The sequence below is a fragment of the Oncorhynchus mykiss genome, chromosome 22 (genome assembly GCF_057628025.1).
Source record: "Oncorhynchus mykiss isolate SJ-2025 chromosome 22, ASM5762802v1, whole genome shotgun sequence".
Lineage (NCBI taxonomy): Eukaryota > Metazoa > Chordata > Actinopteri > Salmoniformes > Salmonidae > Oncorhynchus > Oncorhynchus mykiss.
Genome location: NC_143043.1, coordinates 48785410 through 48810577, shown reverse-complemented (window position 1 = coordinate 48810577; position 25168 = coordinate 48785410). Strand labels below are relative to the sequence as shown.

The window sequence follows — 25168 nt, the reverse complement described above, 5'->3', positions numbered from 1 at the left end:
CTAAGTGCTTTCTGTCATTACTATATTTAATACAGCATGTAGAATAATTATAGTCAAGCTTGCTAATTAAGCAAGGCAACAGGCAGGAGAGCCTTGATGATGTCATGACCAGCACTTATTCAGAGCTCAGCGATTCATGAAAGAAAGCTTTAAAAAAAGGAGCAAACCTGATTGGCTGGTGCTGTTGCTGCGTAGGGAACACTTGTGGCAGGAGTAGTTGCTGCAGAGACAGTAGCAGGCGTAGCACTGTACATCATGGGTACTTTTTCAGGAAGGGAACCATGGAAGCAATGAACAGGTAGCTGGAGCATTATGGTAACCATAGCAACATTTAGTCTATTTCTTCTTCGCACGGTGAATACAGTACAACAACATCAGCAGCAAGCCATCATTAGGTTTTTATTTTAATGTAACCTTTATTTAACCATTTTTTTGTATATTTATTTTATTTAACTAGGCAAGTCAGTTAAGAACAAATTCTTATTTACAATGACGGCCTACCCCGGCCAAACCCTCCCCTAACCCGGACGACGCTGGGCCAATTGTGCGCCGCCCTTTGGGACTCCCGATCACGGCCGGTTGTGATACAGACCGGGACCAAACCCGGGTCTGTAGTGACGCCTCTAGCACTGCGATGCAGTGCCTTAGACCGCTGCGCCACTCAGGATCCCTAGGTTAGACCAGCAGATGGCATGCAATCACAGTGCAAAGGGTTATGCAGTCACAGTGCAAAGGGTTATGCAGTCACAGTGCAAAGGGTTATACAATCACAGTGCAAATGGTTATACAATCACAGTGCAAAGGGTTATACAATCACAGTGCAAAGGGTTATACAATCACAGTGCAAAGGGTTATGCAGTCACAGTGCAAAGGGTTATGCAGTCACAGTGCAAAGGGTTATGCAGTCACAGTGCAAAGGGTTATGCAGTCACAGTGCAAAGGGTTATGCAGTCACAGTGCAAAGGGTTATGCAGTCACAGTGCAAAGGGTTATGCAGTCACAGTGCAAAGGGTTATGCAGTCACAGTGCAAAGGGTTATGCAGTCACAGTGCAAAGCATGAAAGCATGGGATAAATAATGGAGGAAAGCTGCTTCAAGTAACATTTCAGGAAATTTGTCAGATAGTTGTCCGATTCCCAGAGAAGACAATATGAAACTAAACGCTTCCAATTAGGACATGGAAAAATGACGTTTTGCTTATCATATATCTCATCATTAGGATGGTATCTTCACTGCTATGTTAGTAATAAGGTCCCTTTTAAAACCAATAGAGGAAAGCAATTTGATATGGAAAGACCAAGACATGTCCAATAAAATCTCTGGGAAACTGATCAAACTGATCCTAGAAACTAGAAATATCAACCAGCAGCGCTTGTAACTGATGTCACATATTCAATACTTGTATTAATAAAAAAATAATAAAATAATAATAATAAAATAATACAAATAAATTAAATAATCATGAGAAAAAAAAGTAGGCCAATCAGTGATGGCGAAGAGTATAAAAATAAAAGCCAGAGCTTTTGACAAAGACATGACTAACAGAGAAAAAAAAAATGTATGCTGAAAGGTGTTATAAAAATACACTTTCCCACAGGTGATTTAAAAATGTACTGGTTCCTAATGTATATAAAAAAACACCCTTACCCCCTGACCCAGAGAATATTTATCCCAAGAGAATATTGAAATAACAGTAAAGTATTTTAAACCAACAGGGAGAAAGATTCCACCCATATTCTCCATTCATTAGTGGTGATATCAGAAAAAAGAAACAAGGGACCTACCAACGCCGGTAGCAGGAGACATGCAAAACACTGACCCTGTGTGATTGTGCAGTGGGAAGTGAGTAGAGGAAAATGAGGGAGAAAAACAAGGTTAGCTAGTTTTCAGCATGCTTTAACACATTCAAAAAACAAATACAAGCCCTCAATGGGAAACCAATGGTTCTTTAGCTTGGTGAGCAGACACAGATACAAGCCCATGACAACCAATGCGTGTTAGAAGTATAGTGTGTGGGTTTAAGTGTAGGGTGTAGATGAGACTTGCAGAATAAAATAGCCCCTGTCGACTGACATGGGAATCAGTGCTAGGGCGGCCAGGCAGTACAGTAGTTAATTTAGTAGCGCAATAAAGCATCTAACAAGAGTGCATAGTGGTTGTTACTGTTGATTATGGCTGTCAGAGGAAGGCCATGTTGAGAGAAAGAGCTAAGCTCATGATATAATTAAGCAATAAGGCCCAAGGGGGTGTGGTATATATGGCCAATATACCACGGCTAAGGGCTGTTATTATGCACGACGCAAAGTGGAGTGGCCATATACCACAAACCCCCGAGGTGCCTTATTGCTATTATAAACTGGTTACCAACGTAATCACAGAAGTAAAAATAAATGTTGTGTCATACCCGTGATATACCACGGCTGTCAGCCAAATCAGCATTCAGGGCTCGAACCACCCAGTTTATAAAGGTATATTAATACAGGGTTCTACTTAGCCATGTACTTACTGTATCACAACAATGTAGGCCAATGGCCTGAATTTGATACATTTGATTAAAGCAGGTCTCCTTCAACCAACCTGGATGATGTCATCTGGACGCACTGATATATCTAACTGCCAGGACATTGAACTATTACGTATGTGACAGTGACATTGAATGTGCATCATTTGCAAAAAAAATGGACAGCTGAAATTACAAGGTGTTGCATTACTTCATCACAGCTAGGAATGCAGAAAAACAAGGACACCTGACTCACAGTAAGCCACCTTAAACAGATATAACCACCAAACATTAGCAGGGGGGGAATGAGGAGGGAATTATAAAGTCCTCATTAGTCATAAAGGGACAGTGGAGCTGTGGAGCCATGGATTATATTTAGAGAGTTGGGTTGTGGAACCATGGATTATACTCACACAGCTGGGCTGTGGAACCATGGATTACACTCACACAGCTGGGCTGTGGAATCATGGATTATACTCAGACAGCTGGGCTGTGGAACCATGGATTATACTCACACAGCTGGGCTGTGGAACCATGGATTATACTCACACAGCGGGGCTGTGGAACCATGGATTATACTCAGACAGCTGGGCTGTGGAACCATGGATTATACTCAGACAGCTGGGCTGTGGAACCATGGATTATACTCACACAGCGGGGCTGTGGGACCATGGATTATACTCGGACAGCTGGGTTGTGAAGCAATGAATTATATGTAGAGAGCTGGGCTGTGGAGCCATTAATTATATTTAGAGAGCTGGGCTGTGGAGCCATTAATTATATTTAGAGAGCTGGGCTGTGGAACCATGAACTATATTTAGATAGCTGGATTAAATAAAATAGCTATGGATTATGGATTATACTCACACAGCTGGGCTGTGGAGCCATGTATTATACTCAGAAAACTGGGCTGTGGAGCTATGAATCATACCTGTGGGATAGAACGCAGCTGTCTGCTGGAGCTGTGCATTGGCCAGAGCCTGCTGGTAGTGCAACATACTAGGGTTGAAGAAGGAGCTGGCCCCGTGGTTCTTCTCCAGTGCTTGTCTCTTTGGTAGGGGCTGCAGGCAGCCATAAGGGAATGCCTGCTGAGGACAAAAAACATGTTAACACAACACAGATAAAACACTTAACAGTAGCTCTCATGTATGTAAATAATATCACTGGCTATGAGCTTTATACTGTATGTAAATAATATCACTGGCTATGAGCTTTATACTGTATGTAAATAATATCACCGGCTATGAGCTTTATACTGTATGTAAATAATATTACAATCATTGCCAAATGGTTGAGCAAAACTGTATACAACTATTACATCACAAAATAAAAAGGTATTTATGATCAAATTAGTGAATGGCTAAAACTTCACACTGTTAATTTAACACCTATTAAATTACTGAACGATAACTGACGGTGATGATTGATTCTGTACACATACTAGAGGAGTCTTAATTAAGAAGTTATAAAAAACAAAAATGACAAATTAAATTACGTGAGTTGCTACAGTACAATTAATAGCTACATGCAAAGCAAAAGGTGAAAGGTCAAAGTACCAGGTCTACAGTTGCCTCGAAGGTTCGCTTCATTGCTTTGGCAGTCGACTGAGTCTTTTAATAGCAGACAGCGAGCACATGATGGCAGTGTGCCAATGGGATTCAAGCGTATTAACATACAGGTAACAGCAAGCAGAGGTGCGTCATGGGGACAGCATTGCATTGTGGATAGGTGAGAAGGAGAAAAAAAAAAATCTGAATGCAGTTTACCACCACATACAAAACAATAGGCATGCACAATAAACACATGTAACTGATTTAAGGAAACATACGACTGACTCCTGAATTAGTATGTAAGCATTTACCATACTCATTAAATAGCTTAATCTAACAGAATTTAGAATTACAACAATACTTTGCAACGACATTAGGACTGAGGTTATTTGCTAATGTAGAAAACAGAAACAGTAGTAGATCACAATATGTTCATAATTATCAAATCATTAATCAAATTGAATATACAGTTTAGGCTACTAAATAAATGTTCTAGTAATGCATTAATTGACAGACAATTGCTATACCAGGATTGTACATGATACACATAAATTTGAAATAGAGACAAGAGGTAAAAGGCATTAGCTAGGCTACTGTGAATTTTTTAACCTGTGAATTTTTTCTCGACTGAGAGCTAGGTCTGATTCATGTAATCTTGAGTGTTTTACATGTCATACTAAATAGGGAACAGAGAGAACGATATACCCACTGAATTGATGATAACTTATGTACAGAATGTGGAGCTCTGTTTATTGTGAGATTAGGTATCAAATTTGCACATTTTGTTAAATTTATTAAACACATTGGTCATTCATCGTTTCAGCCAAAAACTGTACCTTCACTACACTACAAAATTCCTCAGCATTACAGACGTATCACTACATGACCAAAAGTATGTGGACACCTGCTCGTCAAACATCTCATTTCAAAATCATGGATATTAATATGGAGTTGGTCCCCCCCTTTGCTGCTATAACAACCTCCACTCTCTGGGAAGGCTGTCCACTACATGTTGGAACACTGCTGTGGATACTTGCTTCCATTCAGCACAAGAGCATTAGTGAGGTCTGGCACTGATGTTGCGCGATTAGGCCTGGCTCGCAGTCGGCGTTCCAATTCATCCCAAAGGTGTTTGATATGGTTAAGGTCAGGGCTATGCTGGCCAGTCAAGTTCTTAAACACCGATCTCGACAAACCATTTCTGTATGGACCTCGCTTTGTGCACAGGGCCATTGTCATGCTGAACAAGGAAAGGGCCTTCCCCAAACTGTTGACACAAAGTTGGAAGGACAGAATTGTCGAGAATGTCATGGCATGCTGTAGCGTTAAGATTTCCCTTCACTGGAACTAAGGGGCCTAGCCCAAACCATGAAAAACAGCCCCAGACCATTATTCCTCATCCACCAAACTTTACAGTTGGCACTATGCATTGGGGCAGGAAGCGTTCTCCTAGCATCCGCCAAACCCTGATTCGTCCCTCGGACTACCAGATGGTGAAGAGTGATTCATCACTCCGGAAAACACATTTCCACTGTTTCAGAGTCCAATGGCGGCAAGCTTTCCAACACTCCAGCCGACGCTTGGCATTGTGCATGGTAATCTTAAGCTTGTGTGTTGCTGCTCAGCCATGGAAACCCAGTCATGGAAGCTTCCGGTGAACAGTTATTGTGCTGACGTTGCTTCCAGAGGCAGTTTGGACCTTGGTAGTGAGTGTGTGGCCTACCACTTTACAGCTGAGCCATTGTTGCTCCTCGAAGCTTCCTCTTCACAATAACAGCACTTAGTTGACCAGGGCAACGGTCTGACTTGTTGGAAAGGTGGCATCCTATGAAGGTGTCCTGTTGAAATTCACTGAGCTCTTTAGTAAGGCCAATCTACTGCCTATGTTTGTCTATTGAGATTGCATGGCTCTGTGCTCGATTTTATACACCTGTCAGCGAAAGGGTGTGGTTGAAATAGCCAAATCCACTAATTTGAAGGTGTCCACATACTTTTGTATATATAGTGTATCAAGGTACTAAAGCATTTACCAACTCTAGTAATACTAGTGCTGAAATACAACAGTATTTAAGTAATTCTGAGACCATGCAAAAAATGAAAACAGATGATAACTGATGATAAAATATATGGAGGAACAGAAAATAGCAGAGCTAGGATGGAGGATACAGAACAGTCTATGTAAGGCCATGCATGTTGTTGTTTTTAACAGCCAAAATAGAAGTCTGAATGTACCATTATGTGAAATGTGTACATTGTGTACATGAGAGTAATGTTGAATCAGCTATTCAAATGCTGCTGCTGGAGAATTTGACTATGGATGTTTAGCAGATAGCGCTTTATTCTTAGGAACTTCTTGGAAGTTTAAGATGAAGGCAAAACCAACAGCAGACAATAGATCACAATGAAACAAGACAGTAACTGTAGAAACAGGGTTCACTTTGCAGCAGCTGGCAAATCGAACACAGATTTTCAAAAAGCATGAAAGCAAAGTGAGACGGCCAAAGCTAATCTTTAGATAAACAGCTAGGAAAAGGTTAGTTAATCAGCTAGGTTAGTAAAACAACTAGGTAAAGGTTAGCTAACCTGCTAGGTAAAGGTTAGTTAATCAGCTAGGAAAAGGTTAGTTAATCAGCTAGGTAAAGGTTAGTTAATCAGCTAGGTTAGTAAAACAACTAGGTAAAGGTTAGCTAACCTGCTAGGTAAAGGTTAGTTAACCAGCTAGGTAAATTATAACTTTAGTTAAACAGACAGGTACAGGCTAAGATTAGTTAACCAGCTAGGTAAAGGTTAGCTAACTAGCTAGGTAAATGTTATCTAACTAGCTAGGTAAATGTTATCTTTAGTTCAACAGCTAGGTAAAGGCTAGCTTTAGTTAAATAGCTAGATAAAGGTTAGCTAACCATCTAGGTAAAGCCTAGATTTAGTTAAACAGCTAGGTAAAGGTTAGTTAAACAGCTAGGTAAAGGTTAGTTAAACAGCTAGGTAAAGGTTAAATAAACAGCTAGGTAAAGGTTAAATAAACAGCTAGGTAAAAGGTTAACGTCACATAAGGAGATACACAAATGTATGTTTATGCTATGTGACAGTTTAAAGGCAATTGAGGACTACTACTTACTTGGCAAATTACATTTTGAGTCTTAAGAGCATATATTAGATGTAACAATCTTTAATCTATAATGTAGCTACATTGTATATTAAAATAGGGTGGCTGGTAGCCTAGCGGTTAGGGCATTGGGCTAGAAACAGAAAGGTCGCTAGTTCAAATGTCCGAGCTGACAAGGTGAAACATCTGCAGATGTGCCCTTGAGCAAGGCACTTATCCCTAACTGCTCCAGGGTTGCCGTTGATAATGGCGGACCTTGGCTGTGACCCACTCTCAGGGGGAGTTGGGCTAAGCAAAAAAACACATTTCCAATTCAAACATGCACACTTGTACATGTGTGAAATAGGACAAATATAAGCACCCACTAAATTAGCATTATTATTATTATTATAAATAAAGCAGTGCTCCACATTCAATAAGTTTAGCTAATCAACCAACAAAGGGTAATTGAATAGGATTAAGATAGTCGGCCTACTGCTGTGAATGAAGAAGACATTGCATTTTAAAACTAATAGGATTAAGATAGTAGGCCTACTGACGTGAATGTAGAATGTGTTGCATTTTAAAATGAATAGGACAAGATGCCCTTAATCAGAAGGGATGCTACAGTATTATAGTAGCTATATAGGCCAACGGTGTGTGTTCTATGCTGCTGCTGCACATGGGTCTGGAGGGAAGCATCTTACCATGGCTGCAGCTGCTGCCTGGGCTGCCACAGCCGTATGGTTGACCTGGTGTTGAGAGGATTTGATTTTGGCCTGTAAGTGTGCAGGGGGGTGGAAGTACTTGCACTTCTCCCTGGAGCAGCGCGACTTGATGTAGTCCATGCAGACGGTGACCGTGTTGTCGCTGGTGTCGATCATGGGGCTGTCGCTGGGGTGGGCGAAGCGGCAGTCCGTCTCGCCTCGCGCACAGGTCCCCCGCTGGAACTCACGACACACCTACAATAGGACAACCACGCAGGAAGAGATGGATGAAGTCATAGCACCCTGGAAATGTGCCCTGTTTGACAGTCAACAGGCATTCCGTAATGAACGTGCACTGAGCGTACAAAACATTAGGAACACCTGCTCTTTCCGTGACATAGACTGACAAGGTGAATCCATATGAAAGCTATGATCCATTATTGATGTCACTCGTTAAATCCACTTCGTATCAGTGTAGGTGGAGTGGAGGAAACAGGTTAAAGAAGGATTTTTGACACATGGATTGTGTTTGTGTGCCATTTAGAGAGTGAATGTGCAAGACAAAAGATTTAAATGCCATTGAACAGGGTAGGTGCTAGGCGCACCGGTTAGTGTCAAGAACTGCACCCCTGCTGGGTTTTCCACACTCAACAGTTTCCTGTGTATGAAGAATGGTTCACCACCCAAAGGACATAAAGCCATGTGATGTGAAGACATGTGAAGGGATGTGAAGCGCATTAATGCAGTTGTGGTAAGAACTCAGGCTCCATGTTCACCCCTCACAAAACAGACATGTATCTAGTCTCTGAAGAATAATGCTGCTAGGTTTTTCATGCTCAACAGTTGCCCATGTGTATAAAGAATGGACCACCACCCATAGAACATCCAGCCAACTTGACACAACTGTGGGAAGCATTGGAGTCAACATAGATCCAGCATCCCTGTGGAACACTTTCGAACACCTTGTAGAGTCCATGCCCTGACAAATTGAGGCTGTTCTGAGGGCAAAAGGAAGGGGTGCAACTCAATATTAGGAAGGTGTTCTCACTGTGTTGTATATTCAGTGTATTAATACAGCATATCTCAGACAACGATAAGGCCTTGTTCTTGTTTGTGTGAAGGTGATTTGATACCTCCAGTTTGTCGATGCGCAATAGCTTCTGTGAGGGGGAAGAGGAGGACGAGTTTGAGCTCTGGAGTGTGACCGGGGGGCTTCCAGGGACCATGACTGGGGTGTTGGGGAGCAGCTCCGTGGGTATCAGGCTCATCCCATGGCTCATGGAGGTCATGGGTGTAAGGTAAGGAGAGTAGCTGAGACCTGGGCTCGTACCAAGCCCCTGGGTGACATTGAACGCAGGCTGTAAAAGAGAAGGGACAGCAGTCAGTACAGACACTACTACACATCTGAAATTAAGGATCTGAGTTTTGGGATGGTGTATAATTAAGCAATAAGGCACGAGGTGGTGTGGTATATGGCCAATATACCACGACTAAAGGCTGTTTTTACACACAACGCAGAGTGCCTGCATACAGCCTTTAGCCTTGGTATATTGGCCATATATCACCAACCCCCGAGTTGCCTTATTGCTATTATAAACTGCTTACCAACGTAATTAGAGCACTAAAAATAAATGTTTTGTCATACCTGTGGGTTACGGCCTGATATACCACAGCTGTCAGCCAATCAGCATTCAGGGTTCAAACCACCCAGTTTATAATAAACTGTACTTACTACAGGCTGCATGCTCGTGCCTGGGATCATGAAGTGCATCTGCTGGGCCAGCATGGCTGCTGCCGTCTTCTGCTGGATGAGGTTGTTGCGTCCGTTAATCTCTAGCTGGGTTTTTAAATGAGAAGGTGGATGAAGGTACTTACAGTTTTCTCTTGAACAACGACCCTGGAATAAGAGTAAGAACACAAAAGATAGATAACTATTAGACAAGATAAAAACCCTTAAACGTAGGCCTAAGCCTATGAGCCTCGAGCTTTATAAATATAATATACATATTTATTTGACATAAAGTGAAGCATCATTACTGGACAAGGTCACTAGAATTCATTGACAACCAAGGAAAGCGACAAAGACGTCCATAAAAACAAGACACAAAAGACCATTCATGAAAGATTCATGTTGAGCCTCAACCATGTCCTGAAGATGCAGTAGCCCACACCCCTAACAAACCAAGACCATTCAGCTCAGAGGACAGGACACTAATGCAATATCAGGAAACTCAATCACAGTGACGTCAGTGGTACGCCAAATAACAATGAGATTCAAATGTTCATTATTATTTATTTTTTTAAATCACATTTTCAAACAGTCCATTTATATTTTCCAACGGGGCTATACATTTGAGAAGCCTTGTTTCACTGCCCAAAATAAAAATGTAACCATCTAGTGTTCAGTAAAAAAATATATACAAAAACACAATGTCAAATACAGGTAGCCTAGTCAAATAATTAACATCCAATCCAAACCGTTACTCTCTCGAGGGAATTCCAATAAAGGTCCGTATGTTGCCAAACGTAGCTGCTGCACATTCCGTTTGCTTGAAAATTTATAAATGTTTTAAAAAGGTAAGGCCCGCGTCCATAGACACATACCAGCTCTACTGGTAGTACTGCTACTACCAGCAGTACTACACCTGCATCTGTCGACCACACAAGTTGTTCTGCTTCCACGAGCACATCCAATGCTAACATCAGTAATTCTACATTTGTTGTTAGGCCAGCTAGCTTGGACACTGACAGTTGTGAATCTGATGCTGCCCAAGAGCTACTGTCCTCTTATCCAGGAAAGCACTGAACAACAGACAGGGATGTTGGACCATCGAAGAGGCGCAAATATGACGAGAACTACATTGACTCGGGGCTCACTTATATTGGTGTGTCTTTCCTCAGCCACAGTGTGATGTACACTACCGGTCAAATGTTTTAGAACACCTACTCATTCAAGGATTTTTCTAAATGTTTACTGTTTTCTACGTCGTAGTATAATAGTGAAGACATCAAAACTATGAAATAACACATATGGAATCATGTAGAAACCAAAAAAGCGTTAAGCTTTATTTTGATGTATTACACTTGTATTTATATGAATGTTAAATATTTATATTTCTGTAGTTTGAATTTGGCGCTCTGCAATTTCACCGGATGTTGTCGAGGTGGGTCGCTAGCAGAACTGCGCTAGAAAGGTTAAACAATTCAAAATATATTTTATATTTGAGATTCTTCAAGTAGCCACCCTTTGCCTTAATGACAGCTTTGCACACTCTTGGCATTCTCTCAACCAACTTCACCTGGAATGCTTTTCCAACAGACTTGAAGGAGTTCCCACATATACTGAGCACGTGTTGGCTATTTTTTTTCACTCTGCGGGTGACTCACCCCGAACCCTCTCAATTTGTTTGAGGTCGGGGGATTGTGGAGGCCAGGTCATCTGATGCAGCACTCCTTTACTCTCCTTCTTGGTAAAATATCTCTTACACAGCCTGGAGGTGTGTTTTGTCATTGTCCTGTTGAAAAACAAATAATTGTCCCACTAAGCCCAAACCAGATGAGATGGCGTATCGCTGCAGAACGCTGTGGTAGCCATACTGGTTAAGTGCACGTGAATTCTAAATAAATCACAGACAGTGTCACCAGCAAAGCACCCCCCACACCATAAAACCTCCTCCTCCTTGCTTTACAGTGGGAAATACACATGCTGAGATCATCCGTTCACCCACACCGCGTCTCACAAAGACACGGAGGTTGGAACCAAAAATCTCCATTTTGAACTTCAGACCAAAGGACAAATTCCCACCGGTCTAATGACCATTGCTCGTGTTTCTTGGCCAAAACCAGTCTCTTCTTTTTATTGGTGTTCTTTAGTAGTGGTTTCTTAGCAGCAATTCGACCATGAAGGCCTGATTCTCTTTGCTTATTTGAGCTGAATTGCCATAATATGGACTGGGTCTTTCACCAAATAGGGCTATCTAAATTAACTTTTAAGAAGGCATACCTGTTAATACAAATGCATCCACCTGATGAAGCTGGTTAAGATAATGCCAAGAGTGTACAAATCTGTCAAGGCAAAGGGTGGCTATTTGAAGAATCTCAAATATAAAATGTATTTTGATTTGTTTAACTATTTTTTTTGGTTACTAAATGATTCCATGTGTGTTATTTCATGGTGTTAAAAACTGTTATGGATGATGCGAATTTTCGCAGCTTTTTGTTAAAAATCGCGCAACATTTCAAAGTCCTGCTACTCATGCCAGGAATATAGTATATGCATATGATAAGTATGTGTGGATAGAAAACACTCTGAAGTTTCTAAAACTGGTTAAATAACGTCTGTGACTATAACAGAACGTGAACAGCAAGCGAAATCCCAAGAAAAACCTGGTCACAAAAACCACAGAAAAGTATTAATCCGCCAGTCTCTGAGTTGTTTATTGCAAGCAAAAATATATAGCAGGGAGCTTGCAGTTCCTACAACGTCCACACGATGTAGCCAAAAACGTCATTTTCATTGACAAAAATCCTTTGTGTAATGACAAATAGATCCTTCATTCCGTCCAGCATACAGCAATCGATTTTGGAAGAGAGACAAAGGACATCGTTTTCTTGAGTAGCTGCTATTGAATACAGATCGCCCAGTGATCAATTTGATTGCTTATTAATGTTTACAAATACCTAAAGTTGGGCTACAAAAGTAGGTTGAAGTGTTTTGTCAAAGAATATAGGCAACTTATATAATTTTAAAAAATGACGTTGCGTGTTGGAAGAGAGCTTTTTTCCTGAACCAGACAGGCTAAACAAATGGATATTTTGGGCATACATGGACGGATTTAATCGGGAAAAAGACCCAATTGTGATGTTTATGGAACATATAGGAGTGCCAACAAAGAATATCATCAAAGGTAATGAATGTTTTATATTTTATTTCTGTGTTTTGTGTAGCGCCGGCTACGCTAATTCTTTTGTTTACGTCCCCTTCAGGTATATTGGGGTGTTGCATGCTATCAGATAATAGCTTCTCATGCTTTCGCCGAAAAGCATTTTAAAAATCTGACTTGTTGGCTAGATTCACAACGAGTGTAGCTTTAATTCAATACCCTGCATGTCAAATCAAATCAAATTTTATTTGTCACATACACATGGTTAGCAGATGTTAATGCGAGTGTAGCGAAATGCTTGTGCTTCTAGTTCCGACAATGCAGTAATAACCAACAAGTAATCTAACTAACAATTCCAAAACTAATGTCTTGTACACAGTGTAAGGGGATAAAGAATATGTACATAAGGATATATGAATGAGTGATGGTACAGAGCAGCATAGGCAAGATACAGTAGATGGTATCGAGTACAGTATATACATATGAGATGAGTATGTAAACAAAGTGGCATAGTTAAAGTGGCTAGTGATACATGTATTACATAAGGATACAGTTGATGATATAGAGTACAGTATATACGTATGCATATGAGATGAATAATGTAGGGTAAGTAACATTATATAAGGTAGCATTGTTTAAAGTGGCTAGTGATATATTTACATCATTTCCCATCAATTCCCATTATTAAAGTGGCTGGAGTTGAGTCAGTGTCAGTGTGTTGGCAGCAGCCACTCAATGTTAGTGGTGGCTGTTTAACAGTCTGATGGCCTTGAGATAGAAGCTGTTTTTCAGTCTCTCGGTCCCAGCTTTGATGCACCTGTACTGACCTCGCCTTCTGGATGATAGCGGGGTGAACAGGCAGTGGCTCGGGTGGTTGATGTCCTTGATGATCTTTATGGCCGTCCTTGATGATCTTTATGGCCTTCCTGTGACATCGGGTGGTGTAGGTGTCCTGGAGGGCAGGTAGTTTGCCCCCGGTGATGCGTTGTGCAGACCTCACTACCCTCTGGAGAGCCTTACGGTTGAGGGCGGAGCAGTTGCCGTACCAGGTGGTGATACAGCCCGCCAGGATGCTCTCGATTGTGCATCTGTAGAAGTTTGTGAGTGCTTTTGGTGACAAGCCAAATTTCTTCAGCCTCCTGAGGTTGAAGAGGCACTGCTGCGCCTTCTTCACAATGCTGTCTGTGTGAGTGGACCAATTCAGTTTGTCTGTGATGTGTATGCCGAGGAACTTAAAACTTGCTACCCTCTCCACTACTGTTCCATCGATGTGGATAGGGGGGGTGGTCCCTCTGCTGTTTCCTGAAGTCCACAATCATCTCCTTAGTTTTGTTGACGTTGAGTGTGAGGTTATTTTCCTGACACCACACTCCGAGGGCCCTCACCTCCTCCCTGTAGGCCGTCTCGTCGTTGTTGGTAATCAAGCCTACCACTGTTGTGTCGTCCGCAAACTTGATGATTGAGTTGGAGGCGTGCGTGGCCACGCAGACGTGGGTGAACAGGGAGTACAGGAGAGGGCTCAGAACGCACCCTTGTGGGGCCCCAGTGTTGAGGATCAGCGGGGAGGAGATGTTGTTGCCTACCCTCACCACCTGGGGGCGGCCCGTCAGGAAGTCCAGTACCCAGTTGCACAGGGCGGGGTCGAGACCCAGGGTCTCGAGCTTGATGACGAGCTTGGAGGGTACTATGGTGTTGAATGCCGAGCTGTAGTCAATGAACAGCATTCTCACATAGGTATTCCTCTTGTCCAGATGGGTTAGGGCAGTGTGCAGTGTGGTTGCGATTGCATCGTCTGTGGACCTATTTGGGCGGTAAGCAAATTGGAGTGGGTCTAGGGTGTCAGGTAGGGTGGAGGTGATATGGTCCTTGACTAGTCTCTCAAAGCACTTCATGATGACGGAAGTGAGTGCTACGGGGCGGTAGTCGTTTAGCTCAGTTACCTTAGCTTTCTTGTGTTTTAATGAACGTTTGAGTTTTAACGAGTACATTTAGCATTTAGCGTAGTGCATTTGCATTTCCAGGTGTCTAGATGAGACGTCTGCGTCTCAAGTAGGAGCAAGAGTTAACAATATCTAAACTGTTTTTCTGATCAATTTGATGTTATTTTAAAATGGACAAAAAAAGTGCTTTTCTTTCAATAACAAGGACATTTCTAAGTGTCCCCAAACTTTTGAACAGTAGTGTATATCTCGTTTGACCAGAGTTGTGTCAGGTCACTCCGGTTCACATTGACCGTGGTGTGTGCAGAAAGTAGCCCATCACAACTTTTTCACATATGAAAGTTCACATGAAACGCAATTTTGCAAAAAAAAATAAAGCCGTTCAAATGCCTCTCCTGTGAAGTAGTGACATGCGACATATGCCTAGCTTCCTGAAACGGGTCACATATTGACGTGAATATACACTGGGTGTACAAAACATTAAGAACACCTTCCTAATAGTGAGTTGCACCCCCCATTTTACCCTCATAACAGCCTCAATTTGTTGGGGAATGGACTCTACAAGGTGACGAAAGTGTCCAACAGGGATGCTGGCCCATGTTGACTCCAATGCTTCCCACAGATGTGGTAAGTTGGCTGATGTCCTTTGGGTGGAGGACCATTCTTGACACACACACACACACGGGAAACTGTTGAGCATGAAAAACCTAGCGTGAAAAAGTCACACCAATAAGGGATCATAGCATTCACTTGGTCAGTTTGTGTCATGGAAAGAGCAGGTATTCTTTATGTTTTATACACTCAGTGTACATTATTCAAGTTAAGATGAAATGTCAAATCAATATGCAGTGCTTAGGCCAGGAGTGGATAAATAACCAATGATAACGACATTAGCAGCATGATTAGCAGCATGATACAGTACTAGCCTATAGATTTATGTAAATTGAGTGAGCATAAAACAGGTATAGATGAGGTACTGTAAATGTCTGGGGTCATTCTGGGTTTAATGCCATTATTTTAATACAATAATATTTTCATCTGTACAATCCATTACCTTTCAGCTCTTCTGCTTACATTACTGGTCCTCAACTCATTAAAAGGGAGCGTACAGTCTTACAGCATGGTCTTATGGGGGCGCGGGGCAGTCTTATGGGGGACCGGTGTGGTTTTATGAGAACTCGGCATGGTCTTATGGGGGCACGGGGCAGTCTTATGGGGGACCGGCGCGGGATTATGGGGGACCGGTGTGGTTTTATGAGAACTCGGCATGGTCTTATGGGGACTTGGCAGTCTCAGCTGCTGTCAAAACACTGGGTGTTTTGGGTGATGCACAGGCGCCTCAATTTGCTTTAGCCTACTTCTGAAAAGAAGGTGAAGCAGGTGCTGACTGCTGAGAGGAAAGGGGTGAAAAAACAAATGTACTGTAGATCTGATCTCTGTAAAGTAGTCCTTCACTCAGTCCGTCTCTGTAGAGTAGTCCTTCACTCAGTCCGTCTCTGTAAAGTAGTCCTTCACTCAGTCCATCTCTGTAGAGTAGTCCTTCACTCAGTCCGTCTCTGTAAAGTAGTTCTTCACTCAGTCCGTCTCTGTAAAGTAGTCCTTCACTCAGTCCGTCTCTGTAGAGTAGTCCTTCACTCAGTCCGTCTCTGTAGAGTAGTCCTTCACTCAGTCTGTCTATGTAAAGTAGTCCTTCTCTCAGTCCGTCTCTGTAAAGTAGTCCTTCTCTCAGTCCGTCTCTGTAAAGTAGTCCTTCACTCAGTCCGTCTCTGTAAAGTAGTCCTTCTCTCAGTCCGTCTCTGTAAAGTAGTCCTTCTCTCAGTCTGTCCTCGGCTCCATTACATCTTTCGCCTGCTTGTTTTCTGTGACAGCTTTGTTCCTAGTGTGAAATGTTAAGCATTGGTGGAGTTCCCTTCCCTTTCAAAAGTGGACTCTGTCAATCCCTGGTCCACCCCTCTGGTGTCCTTGGCTAGCCCTCAGTGCACTGCTGTTTTAGAACAAACGTTAAAAATCTTGTATTGACAGAACAGGATTTAGGCTACACTTCTTTTAATAATGTATAATTCTGAGATTAGAATTAAATTATGTTTCATCCATCCTAATGTCAAAGAAGGTCACTTTCAATATGGGGCAGATGTTCAGTGATCAATTTACAGATTGATTATCAATTTGTCATATCACCCATTGTCTCAGATTACAGAGTATGAGGCGAATAGCTGACTTCCACAATTTCTAGGCTATTTGGAGGAGATATAACTCAGAGTAACAGAGAAGGTTTTATTTTTCCCCTCGACGTAAACCCACCACATCTAAAAACAGGCTTCACAATATATGATCTACCAGGCGCTAAAAGTACAAGCCCATGAAACACAAGAGCCATTTTTGTGATGTACTGTATCTGGTGGCAGCTCTGTGCATACATTTTCACTAGGAAGGCAGCAGACGTGGAGCAGACAAATCAGACTAATCTCAGTATAACAGTGTGCTGTACTGCGCTGGCCACCCCACCCACACACTGAATGTTAAACACCATGCAATAAAAACAAAGACAGCCCGAAAAGCTGAAGGAGCAGCCTGAGCACAAAATACACAATTCATATTTGCTCCTCAGTCCTGGTTGAGATACAGGTTAATGGAGATTAAAAGTGATTCTGAGCAGAGACATGTAATAAGGCTTTCAGCTTTAGTCCCATGCCCAGCGCAGAATAAAAATTGGCGTTTCTCATCACATTCCAGCAAAAGAATAGTCAGTCATTCTGGTGTCAGCCTAGTTTAAACCACCTAAAGTCTTCTAAGAGGCATGGAATGGATGTTCCATTATTATTCCGGCTGCTACTTTCAATATAGATGTCAGCACAATGATACAGAAACAGTAAAGGACTCCATTCGGTTGGTCAGATGGCAGGGTTTAGCTCCTGTTGTCTTGGAAGGTAACTGTAGTGAGGAAAGCATGTCCTACATTTAAAATTTTCAGAGTGCTATAGTTAAGCAATAAGGCCCGAGGGTGTGTGGTATATGGCTGGATACAGCCCGTAGCCATGGTATATTGGCCATATACCACAACCCCCTGAGGTGACTTATTGCTATTATAAACTTGTTACCAACGTAATTACAGCAGTCAAAATAAATGTTTATACCCCGGCTGTCAGCCAATCAGCATTCAGGGCTGGAACCACCCACTTTATAGCTGGTAATAACACATGTACAACCTAATAGGCTTGCGTAGGCTGAAAAATCTAAAGGCTAAGCTAACCTGTAGGCTAAGCTAACCTGTAGGCTAAGCTAACCTGTAGGCTAAGCTAACCTGTAGGCTAAGCTAACCTAGGCAAGGCACAACGACTTAAGCAGCCATCCAACTGAATTAAATGTTTACTACTCACTGCTTTTGCATCAACTGGAGCAACTAGTTTCACAATAAGCTCATCATCATACACTATATATACACACAAAAGTATATGGACAAGTTGTAGAAACATCTCAAGGATGATCAATGGAAACAGGATGTACCTGAGCCCAATTTCGAGTCTCATAGCAAAGGGTCTGAATACTTACAGTACCGGTCAAAACTTTGAACACACCTACTCATTCCAGGGTTTTTCTTTAGTTGTACTATTTTATAAATTGTAGAATAATAGTGAAGACATCAAAACTATGAAATAACACATATGGAATCATGTAGTAACCAAAAAAGTGTTAAACAAATCAAAATATATTTTAGATTTTAGACTCTTCAAAATAGCCACCCTTTGCCTTGATGACAGCTTTGCACACTCTTGGCATTCTCTCAAGCAGCTTCACCTGGAATGTTATTTCCAACCGTCTTGAAGGAGTTCCCATATAAGTGGAGCACTTGATGACTGTTTTTCCTTCACTCTGCGGTCCAAATCACCCCAAACCATCTCAATTGGGTTGAGGTCAGGGATTGTGGAGGCCAGGTCATCTGATGCAGCACGCCGTCACTCTCCTTCTTGGTCAAATAGCCTTTGCACAGCCTGGAGGTGTGTTGGGTCATTGTCCTGTTGAAAACAAATGATAGTGGGACTAAGCGCAAACCAGATGGGATGGTGTATCGCTGCAGAATACTGTGATAGCCATGCTAGTTAAGTGTGCCTAAATAAATCAGACAGTGTCACCAGCAAAGCACCCCAACACCATCACACCTCCTCCTCCATGCTTCAAGGTGGGAACTACACAGGCGATCATCCATTCCCATACTCTGCATCTCAAAGACACGGCGGTTGGAACCAAACATTACAAATGTGGACTCATCAGACCAAAGACAGATTTCCAGCGGTCTAATGTCCATAGCTTGTGTTTCTTGGTCCAAGCAAAACTCTTCTTCTTATGGTGTCCTTTAGTAGTTGTTTCTTTGCAGCAATTTGACCATGAAGGCCTGATTCACACAGTCTCCTCTGAACATGTGATGTTGACATGTGTCTGTTACTTGAACTCTATGAAGCATTTATTTGGGCTGCTATTTCTGAGGCTGGTAACTCTAATGAACTTATCCTCTGCAGCAGAGGTAACTCTGGGTCTTCCTTTCCTGTGGCTGTCCTCATGACAGCCAGTTTCATCATAGCGCTTAATGGTGTTTACGACTGCACTTGAACAAAATTTCAAAGTCCTTGAAATGTTCCTGGTTGACTGACCTTCATGTCTTAAAGTAATGATGACTGTCATTTCACTGCTTATTTGAGCTGTTCTTGCCATAATACGGACTTGGCTTTTACCAAATAGGGCTATCTTCTGAATACCCCCTGCCTTGTCACAACACAGTTGACTAACTCAAACGCATTAAGAAGGAAAGAAATTACACAAATTAACATTTAACAAGGCACACCTGTTAATTGGAATGCATTCCAGGTGACTAATCTCATGAAGCTGGTTGAGAGAATGCCAAAAGTGTGCAAAGCTACCATCAAGGCAAAGGGTGGCTGCTTTGAAGAATCTCATATATAAAATATATTATGATTTGTTTAACACTTTTTTGGTTACTGCATGATTCAATATGTGTTATTTCCTAGTTTTGACATCTTCACGACGATTCTACAAGAAAAACCCTTGAATGAGTAGGTGTGTCCAAACTCTTGACTGGTGCTGTACATTTTATTTTATAAATTTGCATTGTCATTTTAGGGTATTGTATGTAGACTGATGAGAAAAAATAATAATAATTAAATACGTTTTAGAATAAGGCTAACCTAACAAAATGTGAAAAAGGCAATGGTACGAATACTTTCCGAAAATATTCAGACCCCTTCTCTTTTTCCACATTTTGTTACAGCCTTATTTTAAAATTGAAGGAATTATAATTTTTTCTCATCAATCTACACACAATCCCCCATAATGACAAAGCAAAAATATTTTTTTTGACATTTATTAAAATGTCTAAAAACCTAACTGAAATCACATTTACATAAGTATTCAGACCCTTTACTCAGTACTTTGTTGAAGCACTTTTGCAGTGATTACAGCCTCGAGTGTTCTTGGGTATGACACTACAAGCTTGCCACACCTGTATCTCCCAATCTTTTCGGCAGATCCTCTCAAGCTCTGTCTGGTTGGATGAGGAGTATTGCAGCACAGCTATTTTCAGGTCTCTCCAGAGAAGTTCGATGGGGTTCAAGTCCGGGCTCTGGCTGGGCCACTCAAGGACATTCAGAGACTTGTCCCGAAGCCACTCCTGCGTTGTCTCGGCTTTGGGCTTCGGGTCGTTGTCTTGTTGGAAGGTGAAGTCTAAGGTCCTAAGCGCTCTGGAGCATGTTTTCATCAAGGATCTCTCTGTACTTTGCTCTGCTCATCTTTACCTTGATCCTGACTAGTCTTCCAGTCAATGCCACTGAAAAAAATCCCCACAGCATGATGCTGCCACCACCATGCTTCACGATAGGGATGATGCCAGGTTTCCTCAAGCTGTGACGCTTGACATTCAGGCCAAAGAGTACAATCTTGGTTTCATCAGATCAGAGAATCTTGTTTCTCATGGTAAGAGTCTTTAGGTGCCTTTTGGCAAACTCCAAGTGGGCTGTCATGTGCCTTTTACTGAGGAGTGGCTTCCATCTGGCCACTCTACCATAAAGACCTGATTGGTGGAGTGCTGCAGAGATAGTGTCCTTCATGGAAGATTATCCCATCTCTACAGAAGAACTCTGGAGCTCTGTCAGAGTGACCATCTGGTTCTTGGTCACCTCCCTGACCAAGGCCTTTCTCCCCCGATTGCTCAGTTTGGCAGGGCAGACAGCTCTAGGAAAAGTCTTGGTGGTTCCAAACTTCTTCCATTTAAGAATGATGGAGGCCACTGTGTTCTTGGGGACCTTCAATGCTGCATAATTTTTTTGGTACCCTTCCCAAGATCTGTGCCTCGACACAATCCTGTTTCGAAGCTCTACGGACAAGTCCTTGGACCTCATGTCTTGGTATTTGCTCTGACATGCCAACTGTGGGACCTTATGTGTTCCTTTCCAAATCACGTCCAATCAATGAATTTACAAAAGGTGGACTCCAATCAAGTTGCAGAAACATCTCAAGGATGTTCAATGGAAACAGGATGCACCAGAGCTATATTTTGTGTCTGATAGCAAATATATATAAGCAAACATCTAAATAAAAAATAAAAAACTGGTTTTCCCCCTACTACAATTCCAGGGGGTTGCCTGCCTCTTATCTGAGGCATGAGAAGCCATGCCTTTCTCACTGCTGATTTCCCCCCCGTTGGCTGGCTGGGGGTTGGCTTGCTGGGGGCTGGCTGCTAGCTCCAGGCATGAGCAGCACTTTTCCCTTCTCTGCTCAGTCTTCAGAGGCTTCCTCCGACCCAGCTTCAGCACAGTCTCCTGGGACCAGCCCACAGTAAACAGCTCCTCTCAGTCAGATCATGACTGATAGCCAGCCCCCAGGCAGCCAGCCAGCCCCCAGCCAGCCCCCAGCCAGCCCCCAGCAACCAGCCAGCCCCCAGCCAGCACAGCAGTGTTGGGTTAGGCTATGAGCAGTGGGAGAAACAAGGCCTGATTCCCAACCCGGTTTCTGGGGAGGAAATCATCAGGTCAGAAAGGCATGGCTTCTCATCTTGTTGATTCAGATAAGAGGCAGGCAACCCCCTGGAATTGCTGTGAGACTCGAAATTGAGCTCAGGTGCATCCTGTTTCCATTGATCATCCTTCAAATGTTTCTACAACTGGACTGGAGTCCACCTGTGGTAAATTCTATTGATTGGACATGATTTGGAAAGGCACACATCTGTCTATATAAGGTTCCACAGTTGGCAATGCATGTCAGAGCAAAAACCAAGCCATGAGGTCGAAGGAATGTGTTATACCCCCAATACATGCTAACTAACCTCTGACCATTACAATAACACGGGAGTTTCGCATTTTTGGGGTGTATGATATTTGTGCATCTGTAACTTTCTCACTCTTAATTATTCACTATTTATTCAGGACTATCCATAATCATGGTGGCATCCTCATCAATGTAGAAGAGTTTAGAAACATATTATATTCTTTTTTTACAATAAGTTACTCCAAAATAATACAATACATTATTTACCATTAATTTCTATTGGGCACAAAATATTCTGAAACATAACCAAAACAAACAGCAAATCCAATACGTATTTTTAATGGAAAAAGTTTTCAATGTAAACTTAAACCAGATATAAAATATGTAGAAAAGGACCTATATATATATATTTTTTTTTTATCTTTGAGAACTAACTATCACCTAAATAAAAGCAAGACATTTGGGGACAATTGGAAATGCCAAAAACAATGAAATTAGTAGGGCTGTGACGATACCATTGTCGAAATATATTTTTACATGCCAAAAATAAAAACATGAAGCTGACCATACTCTTTTTGACCTTTAAAAACCTGCTGTATGTAAAATATTGTTTGCTATAAGCTTGGGAAATAAATAAATGTTGACTCAGGATGACAATATAATGATGTTTGTTTCCAACATCAAGGCTGTTTTCCTAAACTTACATCCACTTTGTGTTTTGTTTTCATTCCACGATACGAGCGAGCATTGCGATACTGGTATCCTCCAGCCCTAGAACTTAGAAGTATTGATTTTGATATTATGTTTGAGCAAAATAACACAGCATTGCCATGGCAAAATGCATAGAATTGCAGGAAATTTGCTTTAAAACTGCAACAAAAATTCTCAGCTCCATTAAATAATATGTAGAATTACAGGAAATGTCTTTTAAAACAGCAACATTTTCTCCCAATGCCACGCCCCCTTGCCCCTCCCACAGCCACGCCTTTGCCACCACCTTCGCTCCTTTTTGAACTAGAAAAAACCCTGGTAGTTACTGTCATGCATGGATTTCTGCTGGGATAGTGGAATCCCATGCAGTTAAGCATGTTAGGGGAAGAGTCAGGACGGGAGCAGCCTTGTAACAACCATAAGAGGAGATGCTTACTCACCAGTGGTTCAGAGTTAGTCCTAAGCTCCAGTCAGTGTTTATTAAAATGGTTCAACTCCAAAATAATTTATCAGATTACTTTTGCTATGGGAGGATAAAGGAATAAGCCTATCATCAAATTTACAAACTCAACACACACTGGTTTTTCTTATGATATTACATCCAAACTGTCAACGTGGGCCATTATGGCTTGCCTATCATTCAGTTTACTGAAGCATACATAACTCGAGCGACAGGTAGCGAGCGGATAGACCATTGGGAAAGTAACAGAAAGGTCACTGGATCGAATCCCGAGCTGACAAGGTGTAAAATCTGTTCATGTGCCCTTGAGCAAAGCACTTAACCCTAATTGCTCCAGAGTTGCCATTAATAATGGAAGAGCCTCTGGCCATGACACCGCTCTACGAGGACCTCTCAGGGGAAGCTGGGACATGCAAAAAACACATTTCCAATTTACACGTGAAATAGGTCAAATATAAAACACAAATATAAAAACACAGACAAAATGATTTATTATTATCATCAATATGAATTGTGGGCTAGGCTAAATCCGTGGAAACCACAGTCAAAGCTGAGCCAATGGAAGTGTCGGGAACAGACAACACTCAAGTTACTCTCTTTAACAACAGGCTATTCAACAGAATAGTGACATCATCACATGACTGAGGCGTTTGTATATTTTCTAGCCAATCTCTTCCCATCCCCCTTCCAACGGCTAACAACAGATCCTCTCTCTCTCTTAACACTGCAGATAGTCCTACACGTTTTAGGCTAAGATTTATCCCCCATTATAGTCAGGGATTGTCGTTCAAGCAAATCAAAATCATGATTATGATTAGGAATCATTAGCCTATTTCAATTGAACCTCAGCAGGAAATCAATAAATTATAGGACCCAGAAGTGATGACATTTAGCCTAGTGTCATTCAAATCAGTTCAAGTGTCGTCAAAAAAACAACAACTGAATACTCTCTCATTAGAAGAGCAACGGTGACATAAAAATTCAGACAATACTGGCTGAATTGAAGAGTGTGGGTGGGTTGAGAAAGAGAGGATGTTAACCCTGTTGGCTAAAGGCATTAATGTAGCCTTGCTAGCACACCTCAATATTTCAGAATAAATAAGACCAACATCAAAAAGTTAAAGGTTGCTAAAATTCTAAATAATTTTCCTAAATTCTGTTTGTGCCAAAACAAGCAAGTGTAGTGTAGAGAATCATTGTACCATCTAAACAACTGTGAAATAGGTTTTAATTAAACCAAAACTCTTGTATTTTCAGCTGGTGTACAAAACCAAAAGTAAAAGACAGCACATAATCTACCACTTCTTAGACTTGCCTTCAATGAGAATGACATATCTACAACACACATTTCTATGTGAATTTGCTCAGATCATCCAAAAAGTTACATATTGCAGCTTTAAGAAAATTATTTATTTTGGGAACGAGAGTAGTACACTCAATATACTGTACCCAGTCGTAAAACCTTGTCCACCTACACTTCAAACTTAATTCAGATGCACACAAGTCTCTGTTATGAAAAATCTGTAAGTTCTGAGTAGACTTCCCCCAAAGTTCTATCACCAGCCTTGTGATGTGATGACTCCAGTCTCAGAGGGCCCAGTAAGTAGGCTGTCACATGAGTTGGATGGTAGGTATACACGAATTGGAGGACAAGCAGCTCAATGCCTACACTGTTCTGGAATGAGCTTGGGCAACAGTGTGACTCTTTATAAGATTAATGGCTGGGCAACTAGTCAGCACCTAAATTCCCTGCCACCAGTGGAAGCTGCTGAGGGGAGGACGGCTCATAATAAATATCTGGAATGGAGTCAATGGAATGGTATCAAACACATCAAAGACGTGGTTGATGCCACTCCATTGACTCCGCTCAGGACATAATTATGAGCCGTCCTCCCCTCAGCAGCCACCACTGCCCTGCCACCCATAGCAATAAGAAAAAGTGACTTGCAACACCATCTCTGTCTTTTAAACCCTTCAAAAAAAGGACCAAAACCTAAAGAGGCATTTTGGAAAATTAGGTCCTTTGTAGCAATTCCTGCTGATGGTTGGCTGAGCACCAGCCT

General features: G+C 41.8%; 1 protein-coding gene across 34 annotated transcripts in view; it reads right to left on the bottom strand.

Annotated features, from left to right (window-relative positions):
* LOC110501907 (muscleblind-like protein 2a) overlaps positions 1 to 25168 on the bottom strand; it is a 43613-nt gene that overhangs the window by 6475 nt on the left and 11970 nt on the right. For 4 of the 34 annotated variants that reach the window (XM_021579767.3, XM_090216249.1, XM_036959359.2 and 1 more), the window contains 7 exons: positions 9572 to 9736; positions 8973 to 9197; positions 7840 to 8094; positions 4057 to 4110; positions 3432 to 3588; positions 1785 to 1820; positions 168 to 262 (listed from right to left, as the gene is read on the bottom strand). In XM_021579767.3, coding sequence (XP_021435442.3) covers positions 168 to 262; positions 1785 to 1820; positions 3432 to 3588; positions 4057 to 4110; positions 7840 to 8094; positions 8973 to 9197; positions 9572 to 9736 — 987 coding nt within the window. Of the gene's footprint in view, positions 1 to 167; positions 303 to 1784; positions 1821 to 3431; positions 3589 to 4056; positions 4111 to 7839; positions 8095 to 8972; positions 9198 to 9571; positions 9737 to 25168 lie in introns of all 34 variants that reach the window. The other 30 variants (XM_021579771.3, XM_090216255.1, XM_090216266.1 and 27 more) reach the window with 14 other exon arrangements.